The sequence below is a fragment of the Zalophus californianus genome, chromosome 12, assembly GCF_009762305.2.
Source record: "Zalophus californianus isolate mZalCal1 chromosome 12, mZalCal1.pri.v2, whole genome shotgun sequence".
Lineage (NCBI taxonomy): Eukaryota > Metazoa > Chordata > Mammalia > Carnivora > Otariidae > Zalophus > Zalophus californianus.
The window spans coordinates 86,646,943-86,663,844 of record NC_045606.1 but is presented as its reverse complement, the minus strand read 5'-3'; the positions used below and the strand labels follow the sequence as shown (position 1 = coordinate 86,663,844).

Sequence of the window (16,902 nt, the reverse complement as noted above, 5' to 3'; positions counted from 1 at the left end):
AAATCACCATTTATTGAGCTCTCAGTGGATGCTGTTTGTGCTAGGTGCTTTAAATATATTTAAATACATTAAAATGGGGGTAATAATAGGGTAAAAACTTCCTTTATTTAAATGAATCAGTGGATGATAGAGGGAAAAGGTAGAAACATCTGAGCAGGGCAAACTTCAGTCCTTAGAGCAGTCTCTAGCTGGGACATCCATTTCTCCTTGAGAAAGTCCTTCCTCACAACCTAGTCTTGGGAGCAAATGACTCTTCCTTTCTGCTAGTCAGCAGGTGTCAAGAAACAATACATTAAAATAGTTCCTCAGGCTCCAATCTACTCTATATAGTTTCTGTCCCTGGTCAGGGCCCCAAGAGATTACCCCTAGTCCCTGATCCAGTCCCTACCTCCTACCCTAGTGATCAAAAAGATCAAGCAACTCTGTGCCACCCTAAAAGTTGGGGGAATTAATGCAACTTGATACACAGAAGAGGAAGAAATTTATTAGTTGGTGTGTTTTTGTGGCCACTTACAGAAGACAAGACTCCAAATCTGAGTCTTGCTCACTTAATTAAAAAGTCTAGGAAGACCTCTGTCTTCAGGTAAGACTTGATTTAGAGCCAAAAGATGTGACCAGGGCTCAGTTGCTCTTTCTCTCCAGTTCTTGGCTCTGTTCTTTCTGGGTTAACTCCATTTCCGGGCAGCTGTCTTTTGGCATCAACAAGGCTATAGCCTCCTTTCCATATTGTGGGAGTCTATTCCGGTAGCTTCCTCAGAAGGACTTTTTTTTTTTCCTCCTAGAATCACCAGGAATCTGCTGACGGGCTTAAGCCACTGAGGAACCTTATCCCACCCCTCACTGGAGCTGAGGGTGGGGACAATCTCATTCAAAGCTGATGGCTGAGAAAGGAGAAGAGGGAGTTCGTGAATAGAAAATCAGATTATTATTATTATTTTTTAAAGATTTTATTTATTTATTTGAGAGAGAGAATGAGAGATAGAGAGCACGAGAGGGAAGAGGGTCAGAGGGAGAAGCAGACTCCCTGCTGAGCAGGGAGCCCGATGCGGGACTTGATCCTGGGACTCCAGGATCATGACCTGAGCCGAAGGCAGTCGCTTAACCAACTGAGCCACCCAGGCGCCCCAGAAAATCAGATTATTAATGGCAGGAGAGAAGAGAAGCAAATGTCAGGGAAGAACCAATAAATGTCCATTCCAGCAATTCTTAGATTTTAGATCCCCCTTGATCTGGGATGATTTTATTGGGCAGGTGATGTTTGAACTGGCGTTTTAGGAAAGTTCATGATTGAAGAGTCTTTCCAGATTTGAAGTAACAGCATGCGGAATGTCCCAGAGTTATGAAAAGTACTGGACTCCTTAGACATGGGGGAAAGTTTAGTGAGATGATAACCACGGGTAGACAGAGAGAAAGATTGGCCAGGATCCGATCCTGCCTGATTAGTAACCAAGAGACAGAGTGCAGACACATTTTATTTAAATGTACTTACTCTCAGATATCTGGTTCTACAATCCCAGATGCAATACACCAACCCATATGGATTGCACCTTAAGTGCATTTCAATAACCTGATGTTTAACAACCAGCTTGAGGAAAAAATAAAAGAGCTCTGATTTGTAGTGTTTGCCTTCCATTGAGGTGAAACTATTCCCACACCAGTCAAATCCAAGCTACTGAGGTGATATCACGAAATATAGAGTTAGGATACCACTGAATGTGGAATAGCTCTCATGTGTCAGTGGGATCTCACTCTAGCACATCACTGCTTTAAATTCCTCAGTTTGGGACTACCCGGGACATATCTGTTTCACTGCTTCCTTTTTTTCCCATCTTTTGATTTTCTCAGTTTCACTGATAAAGACTATAATAGATTCAGAATGTTCTTGCTAATTATGAATTATTTTGGATCCCAGCTTTCCTGTAAAGGATTCGCTCATTCCCTAAGACAGATTCTATCAAACACATCTTTCTCTCTTTTGAATTGACTTTCTAAAATTTCCTTACGTCTTACATAGAGTCGAGTGCAAAAATTGTAAGCATCCATCTCGGGGAATTTTTAAAAATTTAGACACCCACTCTGCACACTATAAAACATTTCGAGCATACCAGAAGGCTCCATCATGCCCCCTCCCAGTCAACCCCACTCAAAAAGCTAACCCCTACTCTTATATCTACCACCATAGATCAGTTTTGCCTATTCTCAAACCCCATCCAAATGGCCTCATGCAGTATGTATTCTTCTGCGTCTGGCTTCTTTTGCTTGATATCATGTCTATTATATTCAGCCATGTTGTTGAATGTAGCAGTAGTTTACTCTTTTTCACAGTAGTATAGCATTCTACTGTGTAAATATACCATGATTTCGTTCTCCATTCTAAAGTTGATGGACATTTGGGGCTCTTGTGACTAAAGCTGCAGGGAATATTCCTGTAGGTGTCTTTTGGTAAGCATTCATTTCTATTGCATATATTCACAGGAGTGGAATTGCTGGGTCATTAGCTAGTGAATGATTAGCAACTGAATTGATGAAGGCTCCAATATTCCCATCGGGAAGGTGTACTGTTTCCTGCCAGGCCTGAGCCACCTCTGTGCTGGATGCGCTGTTGCCACCTTACAGCTGTGCACTGTCCTTGTTAATAGTGCTTGCCACAGGTCCAGTGGCCACTGCAGTATCTCGGATCGGGCTTCAGAGCCCTGGCATATATGGCTCAGGAGGGCAGTTTCTCATGATAGAGCAGCATGATGCAGTGGTAAAGTACTAGATTAAATTGCTGGAGATCAAGGGCGCCTGGTTGGCTCAGTTAGTTAAATGTCTGCCTTCTGCTCAGGTCATGATCCCAGGGTCCTGGGATTGAGCCCTGTGTCAGGCTCCCTGCTCAGCTGCACCTCCCCATGCTCTTTCTCTCTCTCTCAAATAAAGGAATAAAATCTTTTTAAAAAACAAAAACAAAAACAAAAATAAAAAAATAAATTGCTGGGGATCTGGGATTTCCCCAGGCTCTGATGAAATGAGGCTGTGTGGTCTTGGGCAACTCACAGCCTTTCTGGTTGTCAACTCCTTCATCTATGGAATAAAGTGAAGATTTAATAGCTGTCAAGGCCACCCCCACTTGGCAGTCCTGTGATTCCTAATAAAAGAGTTGTATTGCCCAGATTCTTGTTCCAGGGTGAGGGTTGGGGTTCACCGGGGTTTGGAATATATGAGTAAAACAGAATTTCAGGGGAGTTGAGATGCTCACAAAGTGCCCTCCTTGGGGCCTTTCTGAGCTGGGGCAAAAGTGGAACCGAACAGGGCAACCCACTTAGGTGAGGACCAGTTGTGTGGAATGTATACTTCGGGGCATTTCTACACGATTAGCATCAATAAACAGGCATTTCTCTGCCTGTCCAACACTGAAGAAGTGCTCATGTAACCTTGATGCATTTCAAGCATTTGTTATTTGGAAGTAAAGAGGCTAACAGCCTGTATTTCAGAAATCTCTCAAGATCCATGACAGGTAGATATTGTAAAAGGGTTAGGAGAATGTCCCTGTGCTTTCAAATAAAAATGGTTTGAAAATTCATCAAGGCCAGAGGAGCTATTGAGGAGAGATGACAGATGGAATGTTTGTGGCTGTTTGAGGATCAGAGGAGAAATGAGCCTCTTCTGACCTGAGCTCTGTTTGTCAGAGATACCACCCTGAACGCGCCTGATCTCGTCTGATCTCGGAAGCTAAGCAGGGTCGGGCCTGGTTAGTACTTGGTTGGGAGAGATGATCACTCCAAATCAGACACACAGGAAAGCCGAGGTCCCTGAGACTCTTGCAGGGCTTGAGGGTGGAGGAGACAGGAGCTGGGCTGGGTGGGCCTCTCACTCTCTGGACAGACTTTCCCCTAAACTCTGGAATTCCTCCTTCCATGCCCTGATACCAACACTCTGTTGTATTTCAGCCACTGATGAATATAGGATGAGGAGAAAAGAAACGAGGTGTCAGAGAAAAAAACATAAAAATGAAAAAAATATATCAGAAGAATGTCTAGGAAATGGCAGAGAAAGCCCTTTTTAGAAACCTGGTATACATTTGTTGAGGCTTTACTCTATGATAATCTTTATGCCAGAGGTAGGTATGCCAGAGGTATGCCAGAAGGAAATCTTCTTGGTGCATTGCCAAGTTATAACCCATGTGTAAAATTTATTTTAGCTATGTGGTGTTAAGTGATGTCTGTTAAGTAGAATGGTCACCAGAACCCATCGTGTGACGACAATGGATCACAGCTTAGGCAATTTATTGTGAATGAAAAATTAGTAGCAAAGGCTACTATTAAGTGGAAGTCAAAGATAGATGGAGGGGTCCCTGAGACATGGGAGCCTGCTGCCTCATGATTTTACTAGATGCATGGGAAGTGCAGGGATCAGTCTCACTTGAACAGTGATGGGACACTAGAAGGACACCATGGGATTTGTGCCGTTACTGTGGATACTTTCCAAGACACAGAGAGAGATTGTCATACAGGACTTGTGAATGCCTTGTAATTATTGCTGACTCGTCTCATGCTATTTTGGGTTTCTAATCTCTTCAAGTATGTTGCCCAAAATTCTTATATTCAAAATTTGTCACATAAGCACACTCTTGCATGCACACACACACACACACACACACACACATTACTGTTTTACGGCTTCATTGTTTTTATATGATTCTACATACAATAATTGGTTGGGAAAGCCTTAAGGCTGATGTCTTGCTCCCACTTGCTGAATCAGTCTTAGGCCATATTTTCAGAATGTTTTTGTATTGATTGTCTGCACCACATAAGAAGCACTTTTCGATGATTTTAATTGGTTTGCTATAACTATGGCAACTATATGTCCTAGATTTTCTAGGATGATCCAGATTTCAAGGACTGATTTGTCTCTATAAGTACACAAATAATAGTCAGAGCATGTGCTCCAATTTTTAGCTCAGAAAATATGATCATTCTGTCTATCTTCTCTTCCAGCACAAGCCCTAGAATCTGAGTACTCTCCTCTGCAGCTGAAATGCTACTCAGAAATGCTGGGGGAAAGGCTATGATGAACAACAGAGTCGTTCACGTTTCTGGTTGGGGACCAAGAACAGGTCTCTCTCTTTCCTGATACCTCATCATGCCAGACCATGTTTTTTCTCTTTTTATCCTTCTTCTCACATACTTCTTCTTATATTCCCAAGAGGTGTATCAAGACAGTCAAGTGATGTGTGAAGGAAGGTGGTAGAAGAGGGATCACCACTATTTTGCTTCTGTGACTTTTTGTTTAGAGTTGGAATTGAAAAATCAGATTATGTAGTGCAAACCTTCTTTCTAACTTGAGACTTCTGGAATTTTTGTTTGAGTGATTTAGAAGTCTAGATGTACCCCCGCCCTGGGAGGGGGATAGGGGGAATTAGGGATGATTGAAATTTTGGCAGCAGAAGTATTTATTTATTTGTTTGTTTTCTTTATTTGCAGCGTTCATTCCGAAGGTCTGACCTGGTGGGAAAGTAAAAGGCTGCTCAGGATGAGGAAGGTAATATTGCTTGATGGCCAAGCTAACAGTTATGAAGAACCAAAGTACTGTTCAGTTCTCTGCTCTACATCAATGTAACTGTTGCTGGTCTCCTGTGTGAAGACTAAAGGAAATATGTTGTATTATGGTTGTGGATATTTAGGTAGGCGTCATATGATTATAAAAATTCTTGGGTAAGGCTGTTTGTACCCCAGAACTTAAGAAACATAGAACACTTGGGCTTTAGGAAGACTGGGAGCCTTGAAAGATTCAGCCCTTGTAAAAACTGCAGTTTGAAAGCCTTCCTGAATCCTAGGGAATGCTGGAAGCTTCTGGAGTTGTGGGTCTTCCCCCCTCATGCTATTTGTAGGACTAAAGTAATTCTGGAAGGTCTGATTTATTCTAGTCTCTCTCTCTCTCTTTTTTAAAAATTTTTTACTGTTATGTTAATCACCAGACATTACATCATTAGTTTTTGATGTCTAGTCTCTCTTTTGATTGGCTTATTTTTCGGTACCTCAAAGCTTCTCAGAGTTTCTTTTTTTCCTTCTTTTTTCTTTAAAAAACCCATTTTAGATTTTATTGAATGATAAATACATTTCTATCAGGTTTGATAGCTATAAATTCTTTTTTTACAGTGTAACTCAAATTTTATTAAAATTTATATCTGCATACAGAAATAAATAAAACATTTTTTACAGTAGTTATCTCTAACCTGTGGAATTGTAAGTTATTTTAATTTTACCGTTAATGTCTTCCTTCTTTTTACATTTTTATAAGATAATCTTTTTATAATCTTTTTTCTTTTTAGAAATTTTTAATAGGTAAAAAGAAAAGTGAAAATATAACCTTTAAGAAATTAGATACATTTATTTTTTAAAAATTTTAAAAAATATTTTATTTATTTATTTATTTGACAGAGAGAGAGAGAGCACAAGCAGGAGGAGTGGCAGGAAGAGGGAGAGGGAAAGGGAAAAGCAGGCGCCCTGCTGAGCAGGGAGCCCATGCAAGACTCCATCCCAGGACCCTGAGATCATGACCTGAGCCGAAGGCAGATGCTTAACCAACTGAGCCAGCCAGGTGCCAAAATTAAGATACATGTAAACACTCTAGAACCCTAAATGCCTAAAGTTGAAAACACATATTTTACGTACTCCTGAAGTTTGTGTTCTGCTATTATTCAAGTTAAAAATTGATAAACAATTTAAATTTCTAGTAAATGGCAAACAAAATTGCATGGGAGACAGTTTCTTATATTTGGATTTCATTGGATCTTAAAGAGGTTGTATTTATTCTTTTTTTATTTATTTAAATTTTAGTTAACATATGGTGCAATTTTGGTTTTAGGAGTAGAATTCAGTGATTCATTATTTACATAAAACACCCAGTGCTCATCACAACAAGCGGCCTCTTTAATACCCATCACCCATCTAGCCCATCCCCCATCCATCTCCCTCCATCACCCCTCGGTTTGTTCTCTGTCTTTAAGAATCTCCTATGGTTTGTTTCCCTCTCTCCAGTTTTCTTTTCCCCCTTCCCATATATTCATCTGTTTTGTTTCTTAAATTCCACATATGAGTGAGATCATATGATAATTGTCTTTCTCTGACTGACTTATTTCACTTAGCATAATACACCCTAGCTCCATCCATGTGGTTTCAAAAGGCAAGATTTCATTCTTTTTCATGGCTGAGTAATATTCCATTGTATACACCACATCTTCTTTATCCATTCATCAGTTGATGGACATTTGGGCTCTTTCCATAGTTTGGCTATTTTTGATATTGCTGCTATAAACATCGGGTTCAAGTGCCCCTTCAAATCTCTTTTTGTATCCTTTAGGTAAATATCTTGTGGTGCAATTGCTGGATCGTAGGGTAGTTCTATTTTTAACTTTGTGATGAACCTCCATACTGTTCTCCAGAGTGGCTGCACCAGTTTGCATTCCCACCAGCAGTGCAAGAGAGTTGCCCTTTCTCTGCATCCTTGCCAACACCTGTTGTTTCTTGTCTTGTTAATTTTGATAGCTATAAATTCTTTATTGGTATGCAACTTACATATTATAAGTTCATCCATTTGGAGTATACAATTTAATGAGAGTCTATGTAAAGAGTTCTGCAAACATCACCATAATTTAATTTTAGAACATTTTTCTCACCCCCCCCCCGACCCGGCCAAAAAGAAGAAACCTTGTTCCAACTAGAAGTCATTCTCCTTCTTACCTCCTCCTAGCCCCTGGCAAGCCTAATCTGCTTTTTTTCCCTATGAATTTGCCTATTCTGGACATTTCATTCAAATGGAATCATAAAGAAGTGGTCTTCTATGTCTGGGTTTTTTCCCTTTGATAGAATGTTCTTGGGGTTCATCCATATTGTGGCATATGTCAGAACTTCATTCCTTTTTATTGCTGAATAATATTCCATTGCCTGGATATACTACATTTTGTTTATCCACCAGTTAATGGGCATTTGAGTTGTTTTTGTTGCTATTATAAATGAAATTGTTTTCTTAATTTCATTCTTGGCTTGTTAATTGCCATTGTATAGAAATACAATTGATTTTTTTTAAGTTGATCTTGTATCCTGCAAACTTGCTGAATTTTTAAAATTAATTTTAATATTTTTTAGTGGATTTCTTGGGATTTTTGTATTTATAAGATCATGCCACCTGTGAATAGAGATAGTTTTACTTCTTTTCCAATCTGGATGCCTTTTATTCTTACAGTTTCTGCTCCCACCTCTCTTTAGTTTACTACAATCCTCCATGGTTCTGACTCAGTATCAGAGCTTCTCTCTTTGTTATCTTTTTGTATGTTTAAAATTTAAGAATGCAATAGAGAGATAGAGAAAAGGTAAAAAGCCGCATAGAATCTGAGTGGCTCAAGTGTTTGCTATTATTTTTGGTTGGGTAAAGCTTTGCATTCTAGTTCATAGGTCTCTGGCTAATTAAATGCTGCCTTGAGTTAGATGATCACCAGTAAGCTGTGGCCAGAGAGAAAGGGAGACCACAGGTTCTGGGTAGCTCAAGAAATTTTCTTTGGGGCGCCTGGGTGGCTCAGATGGTTAAGCGTCTGCCTTCGGCTCAGGTCATGATCCCGGGGTCCTGGGATCAAGTCCCGCATCGGGCTCCCTGCTCCTTGGGAGCCTGCTTCTCCCTCTGCTTCTCTCTCTCTCTCCCTCTCTGTCTCTCCCTCTGTCTCTCATGAATAAATAAATAAAATCTTTTAAAAAAAAAAGAAATTTTCTTTGGAAGGGACTCTTGGCCTTGAAATTGATACAGATAGGCCAATATTTTTAGAATAGGCATTTTTGGGCGCCTGGGTGGCTCAGTTGGTTAAGCAACTGCCTTCGGCTCAGGCCATGATCCTGGAGTCCCGGGATCGAGTCCCGCATTGGGCTCCCTGCTCAGCAGGGAGTCTGCTTCTCCCTCTGACCCTCTTCCCTCTCATGCTATCTCTCATTCTCTCTCTCAAATAAATAAATAAAATCTTTAAAAAAAGTAGAATAGGCATTTTTTCCAAGAATAAGATGTTTCTTTTTTTTTTTTCCTTCAGTTTAGGATTTTTTTTTTTTTTTTTTTGGTAATGTTGTTTGGAAAGGATTATGCATTCTAAAGCATTTTTATATTGCCTAATAAGCGCACTTACATGTTTCTATATCATTAAAAGTGATGGCAATACACTACCTCTCATATTTAGACTTTGTCACCTTTATTTTGTTGAAAGAACTCATTAAATAGTTTAAGGACATAAATACATTCAAGCTAACTAGAGGTTCCTTCATATCTCTACTCTCTCCTTAAGCTCTTGTAATTAGTTATTTTGATAAGAATTTATTGAACAGGGTGCCTGGGTGGCTCAGTCATTAGGTGTCTGCCTTCAGCTCAGGTCATGATCCCAGAGTCCTGGGATCGAGTCCCACATTGGGCTCCCTGATCAACAGGAAGCCTGCTTCTCCCTCCCCCACTCCCCCTGCTTGTGTTCCCTCTCTCACTGTCTCTCTCTCTCTGTTGAAAAATAAATAAAATCGGGGCGCCTGGGTGGCTCAGTTGGTTAAGCGACTGCCTTCGGCTCAGGTCATGATCCTGGAGTCCTGGGATCGAGTCCCGCATCGGGCTCCCTGCTCAGCAGGGAGTCTGCTTCTCCCTCTGACCCTCTTCCCTCTCATGCTCTGTCTCATTCTTTCTCAAATAAATAAAATATTTAAAAAAAAAGAAAAATAAATAAAATCTTTAAAAAAAAAAAGAATTTATTGAACATCTGTTTTATGTAGAACCTCCAGTATGTACTATATACTGGAGTAATAAGTGAAGAGGATGTGTATATGGAGGGAACGTGCCAAAGAAAGGAAAGACATAATCCCTGCGATTTTTAGTTTCTTGTAAAAGGAAGGTTTAAACATTTATACAATTTGAGAATAAGTATAAAGTAATGTGCAGTCTCAAAACTGCAAAGTAGTATAATACACTTTGGAAGCATACATATATTGAAAGTAACAAAATGATGACATGGACTAAATTCACTACTCTGCTACTGACCCCCAGGGACACAGAGATGAAAGAAATAGTCTGGGCCCTAAAGATTCCTACAGTAATAAATCACATAATTGAAACTCAAAAATGTTATCACAATTGAAGGGGTGCCTGGCTGGCTCAGTGGGAGGAGCATGCAACCCTTGATGTAGGGGTTGTGAATTTAAACCCCATGTTGGATGTAGACAATAAATAAAACTTTAAAAAAGTGTTATTGCAGTTTGTGAATGCCTGTGTATTAAGATGATGCTATGTTGTGTTGTGGTTGGTTGTTTTTAATGTTGAAAGGGATTCAAGGAAAGTACTATCATTAGCCTAATTTCCAAATCTGCCTCTGTAATACTAAACTTACATGACTAAACTTACATGTCATAGGTATTTAGCAAATAATAATTTTATTTTTTATTTTTTATTTATTTCTTATTTTTATTTTCTGAAGTAGGCTCCACGCTGGGTGTAGAGCCCAAGGCCAGGCTCAAACTCAGGACCCTGAGATCAAGACCTGGTCTGAGATCAAGAATCAGATGCTTAAATGACTAAGGCATCCAGGTGCCCCAGTAATAACTTTAAATGTGTGTGTAGATTACTTAAATATTATTTACTGGTCTTGGAGAGGTGAAATTCTGAACTAGAAACTTTCTAAAAGAGATTATCTCAACTTTGTCTGATGCAGTTTTAATTCCTCCACTAATTTATTCCATTTTTATCCATCACTGAACTTTTCTTCGCCTCCTCCTCCTATTATGGCCTAACCAGTTTGTGTAACTTAAGTGCAAGGAGACACAAGAAAATGAATGATCTGCTTGCTTGGTACAAAAAATTTATTGTTTGTTTTCATACACGCAGATTTGAGAACCATAATATTTAAAATTTGTACTTCACAAATTTTGCTTTACAAAACTCATGAGGTAAGGCCATAGATCAAGTATCTTATTTTTGTTTTTCTTTTTTTAAGGCTATGACTAAAATAAATGTTAAATTTTGCTTCAGGTTTTTATTGTTAGACATTTAGGTATGGTTCATTAAGAGAGCGCATCTCCCTCATTAAACTAAGAGTTCTTTTAGGAGAGGCATTGTATATTTTAAGTCACCAACCTAAGTTTCTAGAACAATATTTTCAAAGTATGTTTTGTTAGAGAAATGAACTACTTTGAGAGTCGCCCGGTTAGAAACCTTCCGGACAGGCAAGACCACATCTCCCAGAATGCCATGCTCCCCTTGTCCTCTGGATCTGAGGCGAAGGTGTCCCAGCCACCATCGCGCCTGAAGGAGACTACAATTCCCAGTACACCCAGGGGCTGCGGAAACTTTCTCAAACAGCCCCTGTTGCCATAGCATCCGGGTCCGGTCCAACCAATCCGGGCGCCCCTACCGAGTAGAGGCGGGTCGTTCGTATCTCCGACCAACCGGAGGCATTTTTGTTGTGGCACGTGACCGGAGGAGGCGGGAGCTGAGGACCGGCGCCTTCTCCTTGCTTCTTGGGGTCGTGGCCTTGCTCCCGCCTTGCAAGGCAAGGGTCCGGGCGCTTCCGCGCGCGTGTGTGCGCGTGGGGCCTGAAGTGCTCGTGCGTCCGGGCTAGGTCTCTGCGGGGGCAGAAGCAGGAGCCATGGGTGGGACCTCCAGCACCCGCCGGGTCACCTTCGAGGCGGACGAGAATGAGAACATCACCGTGGTGAAGGGCATCCGGGTGAGTGACAGTGGGCGGGCCGAGGGCCAGGACCCGGACTCGGACCCCAAACCTCCGACCTTCCCGGGACCCGCTCAGCCTGGTTTCCCCCGTCCCGGCCCCCAGTGTTGTCCGGCCAGAAGCCGAGTTCTCTGCAAAGAAGCTTGAAGTTTCAAGACTTGGGACATTCATTCAGAGATATTTCCTGGTTGTGTGCCAAGTGCTGAGCACTGTACTGGGGCGGTTGGGGGAATGCCACGTTGAATTAGATTCTCCAGGGGCTCACAGTCTAGGGTTTGACAGTATTGCTCACTAGTTGTGGGACTTTATGTGAAACCCCAGGCTTACCTTCTGTGAAATGGGGCTTGTCTTACTCCTGGGTTCAGGAGCTCCCACCCTCCTTTTGCACTGGCCCCGTTACCTCTCTCAAGGTGAATTGGCGTTTTGAGAACACCCTTATCTGCTCTCGGTCATTTTGTGCTCTCCCTCTGATACCACCCATTGCCGCACGCTCACACACCCCATAGACTTCTGCCTGGGGTGACGTCTAGCTTCTCCGCTTTCGCTTGATACCTCCTCTTTTCCTCCTCTGTGGCCTGCCGCCTAAGTTTTGGACCAGGCCCAGTTGCTTCAGGACAAGTGTCTGCCAGCCTGACAGGGCCTGAGAGAGGTTTGCATTTTTCAGACCCCTGGCGAGTTAATATAGTCAGTTCTCAAGTAGACGTTGCAGAGAAATTTTTCACGTTCCCCACATGTGCTTGACACATAAACTGAAAACTTGATTTTTCTCTAGGGTTTTTAGTACACCAGCACTAACTTCATTAACACGTTCTTCGCTGCACCTGAATCTGGAGCTGCTCGTTTTTGAAAGTATGCTTGAACCTAGTAAATAAAGCAATTTCACTTCTGAAAGTTTTATGATATTTTTTAATTTTTCCTCCTCTGTTGTTAGACAACCAACATAAGTAAATGAAATGTGTAAATAATTTTTAGCATCTGTTATCAGGAAATAAAACGTCTTAAATATTTAAAATGTTTAAAAACTTTTACTCTGAAACTGTTACCTTGAGAAGAATTTATTAAAGTTTCCTTTATAGAAACTCAGACTGTTGAACTCAATTTTTGGTCTGTGACCACCATTTCTTTATATCATATTAATTAATGATAGCACCACCTTTTGTAATAGAATGTCTGAGGTTGCATTGCATTGTTGTGGTTTAGTTCGTACTCTTTGGAGTAAAATAAAAACTATAAACTCTGAGTTTTATGCAGAGATTTGTTTAATCTTGCCTTAGGCTTTGACTGTTCCATACCTGAAGGTAAAAAAGAAAAGTAAGGGAGAGCAAAATAAATTTTGGGTGAGAAGACACTGGCCAGAACAATGTATAAATCCATATTCTCTTGCCCTAATACAGACACAGTGATGAGAGCAAACAAAATTAGAAGAAAATTTGGCAACAGCACAGACATTTATATCAAGTATTAGGTAAGATTAAATAGGATAAGTATGACGATTGGGTAGATCTTGCACTAAAATGGAGAGATTGTTTAAAAAACTTTTTCTAAACTTTTTAAATAAAAAAAGCTGTGTCTTTTGGCCACTCAGCCTAACAGAAGTATTCTTTATTTTTGTCTTTTCTCACAGAGTATATTTTATTTATATTACTATAATTCAGGCACACACCATGTTTCTTTTGACCTCTATGCTTTACTTTTCTTCAGGATACACCCTTCACCTGGAATGCCCTTGCCATGTTTTCCCACTTGCTTCAAATCCTTCTTTCTGAAGGTTGATTTGCATCACTGTGCTTTAGTTTTGTCATCTGCAAAATGACAGATGATGGGCTTGAGTACATCTCTAAGATCTCTGATCTTTTCCAGTTCTGAAATTCTGTGTGTGTCTAGCAGCAGTCTACATTTCTTGTAGCCATACTCAGCCCATTGCAATTTCCTCTAAAAATGACACCCTCTTGAATTGTTGAGTACTGGGGGAGTCATCCTGGGTTCTTCGAGGTCCTGTTCAAAAGAGCATTAGTTTGGAGTTAAATAGACCTCAGTTTAAGTCTTCAGATTAGACGTTTACTATCTGCAGCTTTGGACAAATCACTTCTTTATATTTGGTAAGAAGATGAGGTAAGGTATCTAAAGCATGTAGCACATTGTAGATTTTTAATAAAAAGCAGCTGTTATGATAAGGTTCCTTCACATCCAATATATGAAGATTCTCTGGAGGTGCTATGTAGTTAGTATAGTGGCCAGAGCACTTCCTTTGGAACCTGGCAACCTAGCTCTGCCTTTCCCTAGGCTCTGTGGCCCTGGACAAGTCACTCTTCATTGTGTTTTCTTGTTCAGTAAGTCTAGATACTGTAGCCTGCTTGTATTACTTATATGTCAAGCACTACTTGCGAGAAATTTGACATAATGTATACAAGTGTTTAGTGTTTTGACAGTGTTTAGTACTTATATGAGTAGTAGCTATTATTAGAGTTGTTCAAGGGAATGGATATATAAACTTACATTGAACTTAATTAAAAATAAGAGCATATTGTGCTCTGACAGGTATACCTAAAAGATGTGGACTGAGAAGTAGGAGTCCTGCGTTCTGTAGCTGATCATCTGTGTGATTTTTCTTTAGGCATTTTGTATATTTTTCAGCTGATTTCTGTATTTTTCTTAGCTCAAAACAGTCCTCTTGTTTCCTTCTGAGGTTAAGGATAAGCAAGAATCTTGGTATCCTAAGTGAGCCACTGTTTTTGGCTCAGTTGATTAAAACATGGTGCCGATGAGGCACAAACTTCAATGTTGAACTGTGGCTAGGTTCATTCAGCTTAGCAGAAGAAAGCGTTCCACACTTCCCCAGTTGTCTAATATTTATGTCATCACTCCTAAGAAATGAGTGTGGAGCAACGATTCATGGACTCAGTCACTGTTGGAAAACCAAATCTGCGTTCCACCGATAAGGATAGTAATTTCATCTTCATTTATCTTAATATAGGAAGAGTTAACATTTAGTAAGCAACATAAGGCTTTGAGTAACTAGGCTGTGTTTATTAATAGATAATGTTTTCCCAGATTTTTCTTGCTGAAAATGTCCTTAACGGCTAGCAATTAAAGGACCTACTTACAATTTTAAGTTTAAAGTTTATTCTCACATACCAGGTGTTATTTTCATGGTATTTATAGTATTTTGTTTATTTCCTTTATCCGTAGCAATTGATAGCTTTCCCTCCACTTGCATAAGATCACCCATATTCTTACACCTGATTCCAACTTCAAATCTGAAACAACTCATGGGTTGGATGAAAGGCCACCCTCTTGCCTTGTCTTCCTCTCCAAGTCTAAAATAATTTCTAGGGATAGAAAGACCAGGCATTTTCATTACTCATATTACATGTGCTTAATAGGATTTTTCTGAGCACCTGCTGTGTCTGTTTGGAAGGTATGCTTACCAGTCAGTCTTTCACTGGTTTATCTGAAACATCAAAGCTGTGAATGAATTCTTCCAGAGCAGATGTCAACTTCAATGAGTATCATTTTCAAAGTAATAGTTATCGTGCTTTCCAGGCATAAATGAATCTCTGCAACTGGCCTTGAAGCTGCAAGCTGAAATATATAGGAGCCATACATGTGGTAGTGTGGATACTCACATGGAACACATCTAAGGCTTTGGGGAAGTATTGGCAGTTGGGAGCCCCTAAATGAAAAGATTATTTAATGTGAGATGTTGAGGATTCTGGGGAGTGTATATTAACAGAGGCAACAAATCCGATCAGTCACTGGGAGTGTTGAGGGATGTTGTTGAGGTAATTCAGCTAGCTGGTGGACAGTTGGTTCCTTTCCAGTTTAGATATCTATGACTCTCTTGGGCAGAGTATCGTGTTAAGCTTTCTAGGACTTTTCTTTTTAAAGCTTCCTAAGATTTTATAAAGACAGTAGAAGTTCATTTCCATTAATGGCAAATGCAAAGAAATATAAATGGCAAATTACAAACATAAGCTAAAAGTTATTATATAAATCTGTATATCTTTTCCTTCCCCTGCTATGCCCTTAAGTAAGTATTTAGGAGTAATATCTTCCAAATAATAATGGCAGTTTTTGGAGCCTATGTCTTAAAATGATAGTTAAAAAAAACCAACCAGTACTCTCACAGAAGATGACCTATGCTACATGGAAGGAAGACCAAGTGAGAAAAATGGGTCTTAGTCTTTTAGTCAGTTTGATTAAGACATGTCTGGAAGAGATGAGAAAAATATTATGAAGATGAAGATATGTGATTTATTTCTGTCTCATGTGGTTCCAAACTTTACCTCTTAGAGAGGGGCAACTTAGAAGGAGTTCCTCTCCTTTAACTTTGTTCTTTGGAAGTGGAAGTACTTTATCTCTTTGTCCATCTTACGCAGCCTCCTGTTTCTGAGAATATTGGATTCTAGATTGGTGGGTGGTGTATTTGTGCTCATTTTGGATACGACCAGCCAAGGGGGGGTGGGGAGACTTGAGTGGGAAGACTATAGAACATGACACACATCTTTTCCTCCTCTCTGGAGCACATGTTGGTGTGGTGAGTGGTACAGACTAGAACTTAGTAAGCCCCATTTACTTAAATTTCTCTTTAGCAGCAGTAGAGAATAGGGCAGATAATCAAAGTCAATGGACTGAATTCTGTGATGTTGGCAGGCCCTGGCCCCCTTCTCTTGGTTAACCCTTAGAGTAGAACAGTGTTTCTTTTAGTTTATAGATTATTGTAAATCTGTAAGCTATGGACTCTGCCCAGAATAGCAGACCATTTTGCATACAGCTGAGGAATTAATCCATAGATCCCCAAGTCCATGGACCTCAGGGCATAATTCTAGCGTGTGTGTGTGTGCGTGTGTGTGTGTGTGTGTGAGAGAGAGAGAGAGAGCGTGCCATTCTTTGCTGCAAATACTTTTTGCACATGGTATTTGCCTTGATGGGGAGTGCAAGAGAGGTCTAGAAACAAGGTATAGTTGCTACCGATCTTTATAGGACAAAAGCTTTTCTAACAGAAGTACCCTGTTTAAGGAATGATGTTTCCTGAAGATGCTTCTCTTAGTGAGGGCTTATCCAGCCCTTGCAGAAGCTTATGTTCTACCTCTGACCCTTTTTTGGGTCAGTTCACATCACAAAGAAGAGTTGTTCTAAAGCTACAGATTATGTATATAACCCTGATCAGCATCTCTAAATCT

The 16,902-nt window shown here is 40.2% G+C and overlaps 1 protein-coding gene across 4 annotated transcripts in view; it reads left to right on the top strand.

Annotated features, from left to right (window-relative positions):
• The first annotated feature begins 11,462 nt into the window (after nt 1-11,462).
• The window catches only part of CHCHD3 (coiled-coil-helix-coiled-coil-helix domain containing 3), a 266,148-nt gene continuing 260,708 nt past the window's right edge, over nt 11,463-16,902 (top strand). For all 4 annotated transcript variants that reach the window (XM_027574540.1, XM_027574541.1, XM_027574537.1 and 1 more), the window contains exon 1: nt 11,463-11,719. In XM_027574540.1, the coding sequence (XP_027430341.1) occupies nt 11,639-11,719 (81 nt within the window). In that variant the 5' untranslated portion in view covers nt 11,463-11,638. The remainder of the gene's footprint in view (nt 11,720-16,902) is intronic.